Genomic DNA, 15452 nt, shown 5'->3' with positions numbered 1-15452 from the left:
CATTAAATTCAACAGCACAATTCAGTTCTGATCTTGGATGGTTTCAGTCAACTAAATACCATATTCTCTCCCTCCACAATGAGTGCATAGTGGCAGCAATGTGCATTAAATACAAGATCCACTGCAGCAACTTGCTAAAGCTTCTTGATTATCATCCAAACCTATGCTCTCCATGCTTATAAGAACAAGTACAGAAGATGTATGGGAACGTCACCACTGGCAAGCTCCCCTCCAAGTCAAATGCTGTCCTGCTGCTGTTGAGCATCAGTGGTGGACGGAGTGGATATTAGCAGATGTGGTGCCAATCAAGTGAGCTGAACGTGTCAAGCTTCTTGAGTATTCCGTCACACTCCCGACAGTGCCTTGTAGATTATGGATAGGCTTTGGGGAAATCAGGAGGTGAGTTACTCACTGTTGTATTCCTAGCCTCTGACTGGCTCTTGTAGCCAATGTATTTATATGGTGAGTCCAGTTGAGTTTCTGGTCAATGATAACCGTCAGAATGATGATTGGGGGTTTCAGGGATGGTAGCATCATTAAATGTCAAGGGGCGGTGTTTAGATTGTCTCTTATTGGAGATGGTCAGTCCCTGGCATTTCAGTGTTATTTGCCACTTGCCAACCCAAGCGTGAATATTTTCTAGATCCTGTTGAGTTTGAACGTGAATTGCTTAAATGTCTGATGAGTTACAATAATGCTAAACATTGTGCAATCATCAGCGAACATCCCCACTTCTGACCTTATGATGGAGAGAGTGTCATTGATGAAGCAACTGAAGATTGTAGGGCCTTCGACCCTACCCCGAGGAACTCCTACAGAGATATCCTGGAGCTGAGATGAATGTGGATGACCTCCAACAACCATAACCATCTTCCAAGCTGCCAGATATGTATCCAAATATAAAATAAGATTTTTATTTGCATTATATGCTGCTTTTCTACCACCATTCATTCATATTTTTAATGCCATCCTTAATTGGCCAGAGTACATTAGGGTCACTTTGGAGTAAGTTAACACCTTCCCTTTTGTGTAAACCTTTGGTTAAATCATGTAAGAATAGAAGTGGGTTTGAAAACAAGATGCAGGATGCAGTTTGGCTTAATTATTTTATTTTTTTATTTTAGCCTACTATTACAACACAATAAACTTGCATGGCTCCATTTCAAGTAAATGTCACAATGTGGAAGATATGACATCACAAAGGAACAGGATTTAGGCTTATTATATTTTCACATATTAAGCTCGAATGTTCTTAAAACGTATCCACATAATAGCAAATGCAATGCGATAACTTCAATATAGGAAAGGGAACTCAAAATACAAAACTGTGACTGAAAATTGCCCTTCCGATGAATATTTTATATCAAACAGATTATTATTAATATACCATACTTGGGCTGGATCTTATTCTTTTTTGCTAAGTCTGAGCTGCATTGAGTTTTTTGAAAGGTTTCTCATTGCAAGTTCTAGCTAGACTCCTGGCTATATCTAAGCAAACACAATTATTAATTAGCTATTCTATGTGCCCTTATGACGTCTCTTACATCTGATTTTCACCCCACCTTACTATACGCTGTTCCTGGAACATTTAGCCACTCAGCAGACATCCCAGAATTCACTGGCATTTGAAAGTGCAGCATTGAAGTGCATTACAGTCCAAAGGGTGGTTAGAGGCTGGCATACATCAGATGCCAATGTCCTTGGACATGGGACGGTACTGCCTAGTGCCCATGGAACACTCCCTGAGACGTTGATACCTAGTTTCCAACATGGAAGTTGTCCAGAGCAGGTGGTGAGCTGAATCCACCAGGTATTCACTCTGGTTTCATTGCTGTGTTTTCCTGAAATCTAGCATGTTTGGCAACTTTGGTAAAGTTTGCTTGCACTAGCTATATAACAAAGAGGCTCCCATTCTTATTGGAGTCAGGATGGTCAATAAATATTTTAGAATCTCAGACAGATGTCAAGCATTATTCTCCCACAGGAGGTAGTTGTACAAACTCCGTTGTTTTCTGCTTCTTCCTTTGCCATCTCTTGTCCAGAAGATCACGGCATGATGCAATTTCACCATCGTCCATCCTTTGCATTCAGCCTACCAGCATTTATCAATACAACTCTTCCTCCTATTCTCACGTGAGCTAATTCCTCTCTGTCCGGCCTCAAAGGGACACATTGCTGGATCATTACCTAGCCTAGCACTTTGTCTTTAAACAGCTATTACATAATCTAGATACTGAAATGATGTTGTTTCACATTTTACTCTACGATCTAAATCATTTTGACAGAATTTCATTGAAGTATAAATTTTACAGCATTCAGCCATTCTAAAGCTATCCTAGTTGCCTATGCAAAGATCCTAATTTATTTTACTGCTAATTCTAATGTTTCATTTCATATACTTAACTAACAATGTCCAAATGCATTAAATGCACCAGCACATCAATTGTACCAGTTGCCCCAGTTTGCAGCAGTAAGTTTCAAGTAATAAGGCAGTTTCCATCTTGTAACAATGTGTTTTTCAATGTATTGACACTCTCTTGCAACCACCCCTCATCATATTTTGCTTTTCTACCTTCAAGTACTTGTAGAAGGTCATCGACAGTTAACTGTGTTGCATGATCAAACTCTCTTCCTTGTTCTTGCATGGAGTTTTGTATTAAGTATATGTCACTTAGATGTGTTAGCTTTGAAATTTCCCTATTAATATTTGAAATCTCTTCAGCAGTAAACTGAACTCTACTTCTCAGGATCCATTTTGCCTGCAACGTGGCTTCTTTCTCAATTTTCATTCTCTGTTCTTCTAGGAGCACGTTTGCTTTGGATTTCAACCTAGCAACTTTGGATAGGAGGCTGATCTGATTTCCAAGGACAGCCAACTTCCACCTGTTTGTATTTGGCTCTTGCAGTTGAAACTGCAGATTTTCAAATTCTGTTGGATAACAGTCAAACAATTCCACCTTTATTTCCAGACATTTTTCAAGAGAGTTCTTCCAGCTATTCAGATCTTTATTTCCCAAAATCTTTGCTTTGGCTTCCTCTATTTTAGCCAAAGTGCTCTTGATGACGTTTCCACAATGCATATTCCACCGAATCGGTGTAGAGCATTTAGGACAATTGAAGAGCCTCGGTGTGGACTTGTTATGTTCCAACTGTCGCATCAGGTCATCAAACCCAGGCAGTGCAAAGACATGCTGGCAGTCTTTCAGTTGGACAAATCTGCTTTTAGGGTCATCTTCATTCCCAAAGAATATCTCAGTGACCTCAGCCTCATGGCACACACGGCACTTGCTGGGGCATGGCTCTCCACACAGACCGATGCAAGGGTGTTTGCACTTAAGCACTCGCGGGCACGGCCTGTTGCAGGGCTCCCGGTCACAAGGCTCATGGCACAGCCTTGTGCATCGTGAGTGTGGACAGGCCCACTGGCAGGGCTTGGTACAGGGCACACACATCTCACCGCACTTATTTGGACACTTGCCGTGTGGGCAGCGATTCTCACACGGCTGTCCACAAGGAGGACAGTCTGTGAGGGTGCACGGTTTCTGGCACACGTGAGAGCAGACCAACCTTCGCTGACAGGGGGCGTCGCAGGGGAGGTGAAGCCGCCCGCCGGCGCACTCTGAACAGGTAGCCCGACAGGAATGGCCGCACGCCAGCTGCCCGCCGCATGGTGTCTGGCACAACAAAGGTTCACCGCCTGCCTCGGCCTCCATCCACAAGTGGCACATCACCTTATTCTTGTGCCCACAACTCAACGTGACGCTGACCTTTACAGGGCACTTCTTTGTGCAGGTCTCCCCACAGCGTCGCATGCACGAGTGGCCACACTCAATGGCTTTGGTGCAGGGCTCCTGGCAGACAAACACTTCTGGTAGACAGAAGCAGGGCATCTGTTGCTCGTGACCACAGTGAGGGACGACTTTGGTCACCTTGACATTACACTTGCCACATGGGTTAGAACAGATGTCACGACACTGGTGGCCCTCCTTACAGCATTGCTGGCAGGGTTTGAGACATTTATACTTCTTGTGCTCCTGGTCAAAAGGGTGGCAAAGAGAACCACATGCGTGACCGCAACTCAGTCGGAAATCACAAGCCTTGGTGCACCCTCCCTCAGGAACCTGTTTAAACTCTTCAGACTTGGACACCAAAGAGTAGGTTTCTGGATGGTTTTGGCAGGACAACCTCAGGGCAGGACCTATTTTGTCATTTCTGTACAGATAATCTACTATATTGCTCCACAGTGGGACCCTGCTGGATAACATACTCATGTTGCCGATGCAATAGAAACCTTTCTTTGCCCGAGACAGAGCAACGCAGATGCGGTTTGGAATCCGCAGAAAGCCTACCACACCCTTCAGATTACTTCGAACGAGCGACAGAATCACGATGTCATTCTCTTCCCCTTGGTATTTATCCACCACACAGACCCGAACCCCATCGAATCGATTTTTTGGCATTAACTTCCTCAAGTGTAGCAACTGTCCTGAGTAAGTGGTAAGAATAGTTATCTGGGATGGCTGGTATTCTTGTTGGATGAAATATTCACAAAGGGACTTCACAAAATGAGCTTCATGTGGATTGTGGTAGCTTTTTCCTTCTGTATTGATATTCTCCAGCTCCTGATGGTCAATAAAGTAGAGGTTTGTAGAGACTCCCTAGTTTAAAACAAAGACAGAAAATATTTTTAATATTTTGACAGAAATTAGCATTTAGTATTAGGTGGTAATACTCTTTTCTTAAATCCGTACTTTCAGTCCATGGTCTAGGATATGTCAGTGTCAACACCTCAGAGGAGATACAAAGGGGAGATTTAGGAGAATGGAGCCAGGGGTGAGGCTTTTCACATTTTGCTATTCATTTGTAATCCTCTTATCAGTTCTGCTTTCCTAAGCTGCACTCCTTCCACCCCTGCCTGAATAACAGCTAAACTAGCCAGGGTGGAGTGGCACTGGTTCAGCCGTGAAGTTCATACTGAATAAAACAAATACTGAAAAAGAGATGTTAGTGCTGTGGTAATGTCACTGGATTCAAAGGCCTGGATTAATGATAGAAGAACATGGGTTTAAATCTCACCAGGACAACTAGTGGAATTTAAATTTTTATCAATAAATCTTGAACATAAACTGTCCTCAGTAACATTGACCATAAAATAATTATCAATTGTTATAAAAACCAATCTGGTTGACTAATGTCCTATAAGGAGGGAAATTTGTTGTCCTAATCAGGCCTGGCCAACATGTGACTCCAATCAACAATGTTTCGTCAAATAGTCCTATGAGATCTTTTATGTCCATGCAAAAGGACTAACAGACCCTTGATTTTGCATCTCTTGCAAAATTTACAGCACGACACACTCCTACAACTCCACAAGAATGAAGGCTGATTTTTTGTGCTCAAATTGTTAAGAGTCAGAGGTGAGAGGACTACCAATTGAGTACAGATTATTCTACTGTCTGTGGTGAGTATGATTGTAACAGCATCTAACACTCATCACTTCACATTAATGTCGGATCCAAAGGGTAGAATGGCAACACCAACTGTAGAAAATCTACAGCCTAATATCTTTTGGGGAGGAGGTCCTAGTAAGACACAAAACACTCACCAGCTTACAGTAAAAACTTACCTTGATCCTTTCATAGAGATTCACAGAGGCTGAATTTTCCAACTTGTCATAGATGTGTGGAGTTATCAGACCTGCAATTTCAGGGCGCATTCGATGCTGAGTAAGGAAGAGGAAACGAATAATGGTGAGACTCCTGCAGACTGCTTTAAAATAAAATTGGTACATGTTGACAGTGCAGAACTAAGACCTGAAGCAGAAAAACTCTTGCCAACTTAAGAAAAATGACCAGATCGCAAAATACTGTTGTGAACGCTTCAAATGCAAAACTTTCAAAGTTAATGTTTTCAGAGGAAATTACAAGGGGCATATGTTAGAAAGGGGTCCATTCTATTTTGTTATTCTCCCAGAAAGAGAAGGTTTTGATACAATTCTCTTTCTCAAACTATCAGTCTGATGTTTCACCTTCTATTAGTTCACCTTCTATTGAACAGATCAGTGAAATATGCAGTACCCAGGAAATGAATTCTAAAATCAGTCAGTTCAGAAATGTTGTTGTTGAAGAGGAGAAAAAGTGATATTAAAACAACTTCAGATGCAATGCTGGAAATCTACATTACAAGCAGAAATTGCTGGCAACATGTAATTGGCAGGCAATCTACCTTTGTGGAAAGAGAAATGCAAATGTTGCAGGTTAGTGGACTTTTAAATTTCTTTTATGATGAAAGGTCAAGCATTTAGCTCTTTACAGCAATTACACTTTGTAGCTTTTTTTGCTCACTCTCTCATTTCAATGCTGTATCTTGCCTCTCCTGACTTTAATTCCACACCCAACTACCCAGTTTTTGTACATGCTTTTTAATGATTGTTGTTTTACACTTCATCCTGAAATTGTTGGGTATTTCGACAGATGGATCTCATCAGCTTTGATTAGAGAACCTTGGTCTCTCTCTCTCTCTCTCTCTCTAATCAGAGATACAGTTTCACCTCAAAAAGTCAACCAGATCTCAGCAGAGACAAGAAATTCCACTGTAAATGCAAGTATTCTATCCACCCATTGAAAATCATTGGATAAGGGATGGAAGATGATGTTGCCCATTTCGTACAAGGCCATAGAGTCACAGAGATGTACAGCATGGATACAGACCCTTCGGTCCAACTCGTCCATGCCGAACAGATATCCTAACCTAATCTAGTCCCATTTGTCAGCACTTGGCCCATATCCCTCTAAACCCTTCCTATTCATATACCTATCCAAAATGCCTTTTAAATGCTCCACTACTTCCTCTGGCAGCTCATTCCATACACACACCACCCTTTGTGTGAAAAAGTTTCCTCTGAGGTCCCTGTCATTTCTTTCCCCTCTCACCCTAAACCCATGCCCTCTAGTTCTGGACTTCCCTATCCCCGGGAAAAGGCCTGGCCTATTTACCTTATCCATGTCCCTCATAATTTTGTAAACCTCTAGAAGGTCAGCCCCTCAGCCTCCGATGCTCCAGCCTATTCAGCCTCTGCTTATAGCTCAAATCCTCCAACCCTGGTAACATCCCTGTAAATCTTTCCAGAATCTTTTCAGGTTTCACAACATCCTTTCGATAGGAAGGAGACCAGAACTGTACACAATATTTCAAAAGTGTCCTAACCAATATCTTGTACAGCTGCAACATGACCTCTCAACTCATATTCTCAATACGTTGACTAATAAAGGAAGCGTACGAAATGGCTTCTTCACAATCCTAGCTACCTGCAACTCTACTTTCAAGGAACTATGAACATGCAGTTTAAGCTGTCTTTGTTCAGCAAACTCCCTAGGACCTTACCATTAAGTGTAAAAGTCCTGCTAAGATTTGCTTTTCCAAAATGCAGCATCTCACATTTATCTAAATTAAACTCCATCTGCCATTGGCCCAGTTGATCAAGATCCCATTGCATTCTGAGGTAACCTACTTCGCTGTCCACTACACCTCCAATTTTGTTGTCATCTGCATACTTACTAACAATATCTCCTACGTTCACATCCAAATCATTTATATAAACAATGAGAAGTAGTGGACCCAGCACTGATCCTTGTGGCACTTCACTGGTGACAGACCTCCAATCTGAAAAGCAACCCTCCACCACTACCCTCTGGTCTTCTACCTTCAAGCCAGTTCTGTATCCAAGTAGTTAGTTCTCCCTGGTATTCCATGAGATCTAACATTGCTAACCAGTCTCCTATGAAAAATCTGGTTGAACGCCTTACTGATGTCCATACAGATTAAGTTTATCACTCTGGCCTCAACAATCCTCTTTGTTACTTCTTCAATAAACTCAATCAAGTTTGTGAGACATGATTTCCCATGCACAGTCATGCTGACTATCCCAAATGAGTCCTTGCCTTTCCAATTACAGGTACATCAGGTCCCTCTGGATTCCCCCCAACACCTTGCCCACCACCGACATCAAGCTCACTGGTTTATAATTCCCTGGCTTGTCCTTACCATACTTCTTAAATAGTGGTACCACGTCAGCCAACCTTCAATCTTCTGGCACCTCACCTAGCTTCCCACAGAGTTCTAGGGAATCCCTGATCAGGTCCAGGGGATTTATCCACTTTTATACATTTCAAGAGATCCAACACCTCCTCCTGGACACAAACCTCAATATTTTAAGAGAACAAGGCTATGATCCTGTTCCTAGAATCACAGCACAAAACGAAACCATTTGGCCCAACAGAAAGCTGATAGAAAGAGCTACCTCATGCTTTCATTCTACTGCTGTTTTGTTACAGGTACGAAAATTTTTCTTCATTGCTTATTGATGTTGCAAAACCCAGCACTTTTCCACCCCACTGATTTAAAGCAGAAGATTGTTAAGACTTGCTGATATTATGCTCCCCATTGATACAGTGGGATATAGATCAGTTGCAGAAATGGGTGAAGAAATGGCAGATGGAGTTTAATCCGCCCAAGTGTGCGGTGCTGCACTTTGGGAGATCAAATGTTCAGGAAAAGTATACAGTTAATGGCAGGACCCTGAGCAGTTCAAAGGAGACGTCAGGGGCAAGCTTTCTTATACAAAGAGTGATAGGAGTCTTGAATGCCTTGCTGGGGTGGTTGTGGAGGCAGATACAATAAAGGCATTTAATGGTCTTTTAGATAAGCACATGAATGTGCAAAGAATGGACGGATATGGACCAACAGCAGGCAAAAGGGCTTAGTTTAATTTGGCATCATGTTTGGCACAACATTGTGGGCCGAATGGCCGGTTCCTGTGCTGTACTGTTATAGGTTTTATTTAGCCACTGGTAGTTCGTACCAATAGTCAGTGTTGCTGATTAGATTATAAATGTAAAGAAACATTATCCTTCATTAAAGAAACTGTTGAAATCAGGGACATATATCACAGATTTCAAATTAAGTATAGGTGCATAGCACCTCAGTATCAAACCTTCTGATTTAGATCCAAGCTTAGAGGAAAAGGCTCAGAAGTTGACATAATTTTCCTGATTTCACTCACTTTCCTAGGAGGTCAGCACAATTAAAAGGTCCACCAAAAAGTATATCATTAATCCTTAAAGACAGGAAGAAGAAAAGGTTTAATTTCAGGATCATTTTGTGACACAAAAAGCAAAAGCAAAAGGGAGTCAGACTCGAAGGAATCATCGTTGAGTTGCTAATGGTTACCAGCTAAGAAAACTCACTTGATAATCAAGCCGGACAAATTCTGTTTTCATACTAATCAGCCGCTCAAACAAGGAGACATCCAAGTTGAAATCTTTTGCAAGTTCATACACAGTTGCACTCGGACGAAGCTGAAATGAGGTAATAAAACAGCAAGTCAGTGTAAGGTTGTAACGTGGAGCAGATTTGTAGCACTGAAAAACTGCAACGTGAAAAGGTTCCCCCTTTTCTAATCTTCAAAATTGAACTGGGGATTTATTGCTCTCCATGCTGCAGGCTCACTGCCTTTATTCCTGATGAAGGGCTTTTGCCCGAAACGTTGATTTCGCTGCTCGTTGGATGCTGCCTGAACTGCTGTGCTCTTCCAGCACCACTAATCCAGTATTTATTTTGTACTGACAGGAAACAGTATTATTCTCAATTGCTCCACAAGAAATGAATGAACAAGAATGAGAAGAAAACAAAACACTTGCATTAATGTTGCACATCTCAAGTCATCCCCAAAGTATTCTACAGGTAATGAAGTACTTGTGGAGAATTACTATTGTAATGTATAATATTGAAGTGTTGTAATGTATAATGTATAATGCCAGTGTTGTTCTGGGGTGGACAAAGTCAAATATCACACAACACTGGGTTATAGTCCAAAAGGTTTATTGTGATTTCAAACAATCCTGTTGGACTAAAGTCCTCTGTTGTAATTTAGGAAAGCAAGCAGCTAACTGTAACACAGCAAGGTCCCACAAGCATCAATGCAATAATGATCAGATAATCTGTTCAGTGATCTTGGTTGAAGGATGAGGACATCAGGAATAAAGGGATGAGAAAGGTGGGGGTGACTTCCCTGTTCCTTTTTGAATGACACCTTTCCCATCCAGACACCCAGCCCTGGCTCTAAAGTGGGATTGGCAGAGTTGCCAGCGGCCAGAGTGGGGACGCCAGAGACCAGCGGCCTAGTACGGAATAAGGGTAGTGAACTGTGTCCAGACTGGGGTGTGGCGGCCCGGTGCGGAGTTGGGGGGGGGGGGGTAGTGGCAAGGTGTGGAGTGGGAGTAGCAGCCTGGTGCAGAGTGAGGTGCAGCCAATTGGTGCAGAGTGGGGGGTAGCGGATTGGTGCGGAGTGGGGAATAGCGGATTGGTGCGGAGTGGGGCAGCGGCCTGGTGCGGAGTGGGGGGGTAACAGCCTGGTGTGGAGTGAGGTAGCAGATTGGTATGGATTGGGGGTAATGGCCTGGTGTGGGAGCATGGTGGCTGCCAACAGTCAGACCACATGGAGGCCCCCTGCATTGGTCTGCTGTGGAGAGCTCTTGGAGAGAGAGACTGTGATGTTTGTCTTTTTAACTTTGCTTCTTGTGTTTTTCTGACTTATGGTTAGACTGTGTATAGCTGTAATGCAATTTCTTTTCCTTCATTCCTTTATTCTATAACTAAGGATTGTACCTAGGCATTCTGGACCTAAGATGGCGCTGTAAGTGGTGACTTGTAATCTTTTCATTTTATTCATTTCAGTACATGTTATAATAAAGCAAATTCAATTCAATTCAGTTCCATTTGCCTCTGTTGTACAAAACCTAAATGATTCACTTCCCTTCAGTAATAATTCTTACCTGCTGATGATCTCCAATTAAAATGAGGTGCTCGCAGGCTGAGCTAAGAGTAGTGATTATGTGAGCTTCCAGCACTTCAGCTGCCTCTTCTACAATCACAATCTTTGGCTGGATCTCCTGCAGGACAGTTCTGTATTTTGCTGCACCTAAAAAGAAACTTCAATCTGTGTAATAAATGTATATGACACTTTCAACATCATCCCAAAGTGCTTCAAAAATCGTTATAAAATATATGACACAAAAACACAGCAAAAGGTATTAGGTCAAATGATCAAACATTTGGGTAAACTTTGAGGCATGTCTTAAAGGGGGAATGGTGGTTAGGGAGCTGGATAGCTAGGCGGAGAGAATTCCAGAGCACAGGGCTGATGCAACTGAAGACTAAGACACTCAAAATGGGGATACATTTGAGGTATCTCAGGTAACCTGGGGCTGGAGAGGAAAGGGGCAAGTGTGTGGAGAATTTAAAAACAAGAATGAATGCTTAAAACTCAAGATACTGCTTGATTGAGAGCCAATATAGGTCAACAAGTTAAGACATGAGCAGCGGATCTTTGCATGGGCTTAAGCTTATAGAGGGTAGAACAAGGATTTCATCCGCCAATGGTACACTGACATAGTCAAGTGTAGAGTTAACAAAGGCACGAATGAGGTTCCAACAGCAGATAAGCTGAGACAGGGTAAAGGTAGGAGATGTTATAGAAATGAAAAGGGTGGAATTAGTGATGACACCAAAAGATGTCAGAAGTTTCAACTCAAGATTGTGAGCAGACTTACTTAATTCTCAGACTGTTGGCAGTGTGTTGCCAGGATAAAAATCAATAGCTAGGGGGACAGGTTTGGATCGGCAATCAAGTCTTCACAAAAATGAAGGAAATTTTCATTCATGTAGTGCAACAGTCAAGAATAACAGTGATAGGGTACAACTTGGGATACATTCTCCAGAGTCACCTCTCATACAGAAAATACTTGGTCAAAAATATAAAGCAATAAGGTGAAATGCATCATTGTTGAAATACAAGATCAAAATGATCTGTTTTATTAATAATTTGCTTATATACACAGGAAAAAGTATGTCAATACACAAGCAAGTGCATTTTGGTTATTGCCTCCATTTCCTTTTTACAAAGTTTCGCATGGCTGTATAAACCATTCATAATACAGTGAGAGGAGCAGAGGTGAACTAAAATTAAAAGTGTTGGTAAACACAATGCACATGGAGAATGTACTTGGTGAAATTTTAACCAAAGATCTGAAATGAGAGATAATAAAATGCTGTTGAAACTAGCATTAAACTAATATTTAGCAAGTTAAAATATAGTTTTGTTTTGCGAACTATGCAAAGCAACAAAGAGTTGATATTTTTCAATTGTAGCACATGAAACCAAGCAAATGTAAAAAGAATGTTTGATATCACTGTTGGAAGTAGCTTTGTGTACCTGTTGTGGTCATCCCCACCACTTTTGCCTTTCGAAGGATGGTCACTTCCTCTTGGTTTCTCAGCTCAAGAAGGCGGTCAACAATCCTCTGATATAGCTGTTCAGATTCTAATATTTTACATCTGGTTTCGATTTGGTACTTTGACAACCACAACCTGCAATAAAATCACCCCATTACACCATCATCTGGACAATCTGTCATTGGCAGATACTAAATTACATTTAATGTTACCCCTTCCCCCTCAAACTACCCCAGAGGTGAGTTCAGATGCAGAGGAGCTCCGGGACTGAGTAGCAGGATGCAAGATAGAGATCCCACAGCCTTTTTACCTCCTGTTGATCAAATCTGGGACAGGGGGCAGCCATGCAGACAGCTTTCCGGCCTGGAGGTCAATTAAGGCCATTTAGTATCCACTTAAGACGCAGGAGGGGGGAACCTGCCAATCAAAAAGGTCACACAGCAAACCCTAACTGCTAACCCCCGGGCACCCATTAGGTGGCAATGTCTCCACTCACAACTCCCACCCTGCCAACTTGAATTCGGATAAATGTGAGGTGCTGCATTTTGGGAAAGCAAATCTTAGCAGGACTTATACACTTAATGATAAGGTCCTAGGGACTGTTGCTGAACAAAAAGAGACCTTGGAGTGTAGGTTCATTGCTCCTTGAAAGTGGAGTCGCAGGTAGTTAGGATAGTGAAGGCGGCATTTGGTATGCTTTCCTTTATTGGTCAGAGTATTGAGTACAGGAGTTGAAAGGTCATGTTGTGGCTGTACAGAACATTGGTTCGGCCACTGTTGGAATATTGCGTGCAATTCTGGTCTCCTTCCTATCGGAAAGATGTTGTGAAACTTGAAAGGGCTCAGAAAAGATTTACAAGGATATTGCCAGGGTTAGAGGATTTGAGCTATTGGGAGAGGCTGAACAGGCTGGGGCTGTTTTCCCTGGAGCATCGGAGGCTGAGGGGTGACCTCATAGAGGTTTATAAAATTATGAGGGGCATGGATAGGGTAAATAGACAAAGTCTTTTCCTTGGGATCAGGGAGTCCAGAACTAGAGGGCATAGGTTTAGTGTGAGGGGGGAAAAGATATAAAAGAGACCTAAGGGGCAACGTTTTCACACAGAGGGTGGTACGTGTATGGAATGAGCTGTCAGAGGATGTGGTGGAGGCTGGTGCAATTGCAACATTTAAGAGACATTTGTATGTGTATATGAATAGGAAGGGTTTGGAGGGATATGGGCCAGGTGCTGGCAGGTGGGACTAGATTGGGTTGGGGTATCTGGTCGGCATGGACAGGTTGGACCGAAGGGTCTGTTTCCATGCTGTACATCTCTATGACACTATGACTCACGTGTAACTGGGAATCCATCAGTGATCCTCATGGTAGGTCCTACTGTAATACAGGCAGTGGCCACTATTTCTGGTGGCGCAACCGATTCTGAAGAGCTACCAGCTTCAGACTAAGATTGGCCCTCAATAGTGGGATCATACTCTGCCCTACTGGTGACTTTATTTAACGTGAGGCTTGATGAGCCCGGATATATCCCTGATTGGAATGCAGTGGAATCAGGTCTCCCAGGGAAAAACAAAGTGTTTAGTAACAATCAAAATATTGCATATCATCAGCGAACATCCCATCTCTGGTTTCCCAATGGAGGAAAGGTCATTGATGAAGTAGCTGAAGATGATAGGGTCTACAACCTCTCCTGAGAAACTCCCACAGAGGTATCCTGGGCCTGAGGTGATTGATGTTCAACAATCCCAAACACATGCCTTGCATTAGATATGACTGCAACCACTGAAGGGACTTATCCTGATGCCCACTGACTCCAGTTTTGTTAGAGCTTGATGACACCATATTGGGTTAAATGCTGCCTTGATGTCCAGGGCAGACACATTCAGCTCACCTCTGGAATTCAGCTCTTTTATCCTGTAATGAGGCCAGGTACTGAGTGTCTCTGGCAGAACCCAAACTGAGAAGCAGTGAGCAAGTTATTACTGAGCAAATGCCACTGATATTACTGTCAATAGCAGCACTTTGCTCACGGTTGCAAGTCGGCCTGATAGGGTGGTAATTGCCTGGGTTTGATTTATCCTTCTTATTGTGTACAGGATATACCTGAGCAATTTTCCACATTGCTGGGAAAAAGTCAGGTGTTGTAGCAATACAGGAACAAATTGGTAACGTGCACGGCTAGTTCTGGAGCCCAAATCTTCAGTACTATTGCCAGAATATTGTCAGAATTCAGAGCCTTTGCAGTACTATTGTATTCAGCCATTTTCTTTTTAATCAAATCCCTACAGTGTGGAAACAGGCCCTTCAGTTCAAAAAGTCCACACCGACCCTCTGAAGAGTACCCCCACCCAATCATCCCATTTCTTGACATCATTTAGAATGAACTGAATTGGCTAAAGACTGACATCTGTAATGCTGGGGTCCTTGGGAGAAAGACGAGATGGGTCGTCCAATAGGCAATCCAGCTGAAGTTGGTTCCCCTTATCTTTTGCACTTATATGCTTACCTCCCCAATCATAGAGGACGGCGATGTTTGTCGAGACACATCCTTCTGTTAGCGGTTTAATTCATGACTCAACATAGCAGGAGTACAAAGTTTAGATCCAATCTGTTGATTGCATGGTCACCAAGCCCTGCCTATCGCTTGCTGCTTCTACTGTTTAGTGTAAAAGCAGATCTGTGATGTAGCTCACTACCACCTCTCCAATGATAACCAGGCATGGGCAATAGATACTGGCCCAGCTAGTGACATCCACATTACATGAATGAATAAAAAAGAAAAATGGACAAACCTAAATTGTAGCGTTAGCCCACTACTGCTAGTATTTTACCTACTACAAGGGGCAACCTACACTGTGAGGAATCCCATCAACAAGTGAGCCTATAAGAGACACCACTCATCTCCAAAACTAAAAAGGAGCAGAGTCCCCACCATCAATCCTCCTGCCTAGCCTTTTGACCCTGGTCCTCTCTCAGCACCATCGCTAAGACCTCAAAACCTGGACTTACCAATGCTCCAACGCACAGTGGGTCTACCTTTAGCTCCAACAAGGACCACTGCTGCTGCGTGGCCATCCATTTGGCTGACATATCACTAAGATGAGACTTCCTCCTTAGATTGCAGTGAAGGTCTCTTCTTAAAACAATTAGCACTAGTGCGTGT

The 15452-nt window shown here is 42.6% G+C and overlaps 1 protein-coding gene and 1 long non-coding RNA gene across 3 annotated transcripts in view; one reads left to right on the top strand and one right to left on the bottom strand.

Annotated features, from left to right (window-relative positions):
* Positions 1 to 15452, top strand: part of LOC140464947 (uncharacterized) — a 138644-nt gene that overhangs the window by 84694 nt on the left and 38498 nt on the right. For both annotated transcript variants that reach the window (XR_011955032.1, XR_011955033.1), the window contains one exon: positions 9628 to 9741. This is a non-coding gene — a long non-coding RNA (uncharacterized lncRNA). The remainder of the gene's footprint in view (positions 1 to 9627; positions 9742 to 15452) is intronic.
* LOC140464945 (NFX1-type zinc finger-containing protein 1-like) overlaps positions 1130 to 15452 on the bottom strand; it is a 77538-nt gene continuing 63215 nt past the window's right edge. The window contains exons 15-19 of the mRNA XM_072560608.1: positions 12272 to 12426; positions 10833 to 10978; positions 9246 to 9356; positions 5627 to 5722; positions 1130 to 4658 (exon numbers count right to left, since the gene is read on the bottom strand). Coding sequence (XP_072416709.1) covers positions 2478 to 4658; positions 5627 to 5722; positions 9246 to 9356; positions 10833 to 10978; positions 12272 to 12426 — 2689 coding nt within the window. The 3' untranslated portion in view covers positions 1130 to 2477. The remainder of the gene's footprint in view (positions 4659 to 5626; positions 5723 to 9245; positions 9357 to 10832; positions 10979 to 12271; positions 12427 to 15452) is intronic.

Source organism: Chiloscyllium punctatum, chromosome 41, assembly GCF_047496795.1.
Source record: "Chiloscyllium punctatum isolate Juve2018m chromosome 41, sChiPun1.3, whole genome shotgun sequence".
In the NCBI taxonomy this organism is placed as follows: domain Eukaryota; kingdom Metazoa; phylum Chordata; class Chondrichthyes; order Orectolobiformes; family Hemiscylliidae; genus Chiloscyllium; species Chiloscyllium punctatum.
Note: the sequence above shows the minus strand (reverse complement) of the source record. Positions and strands in the feature narration are given on the sequence as shown.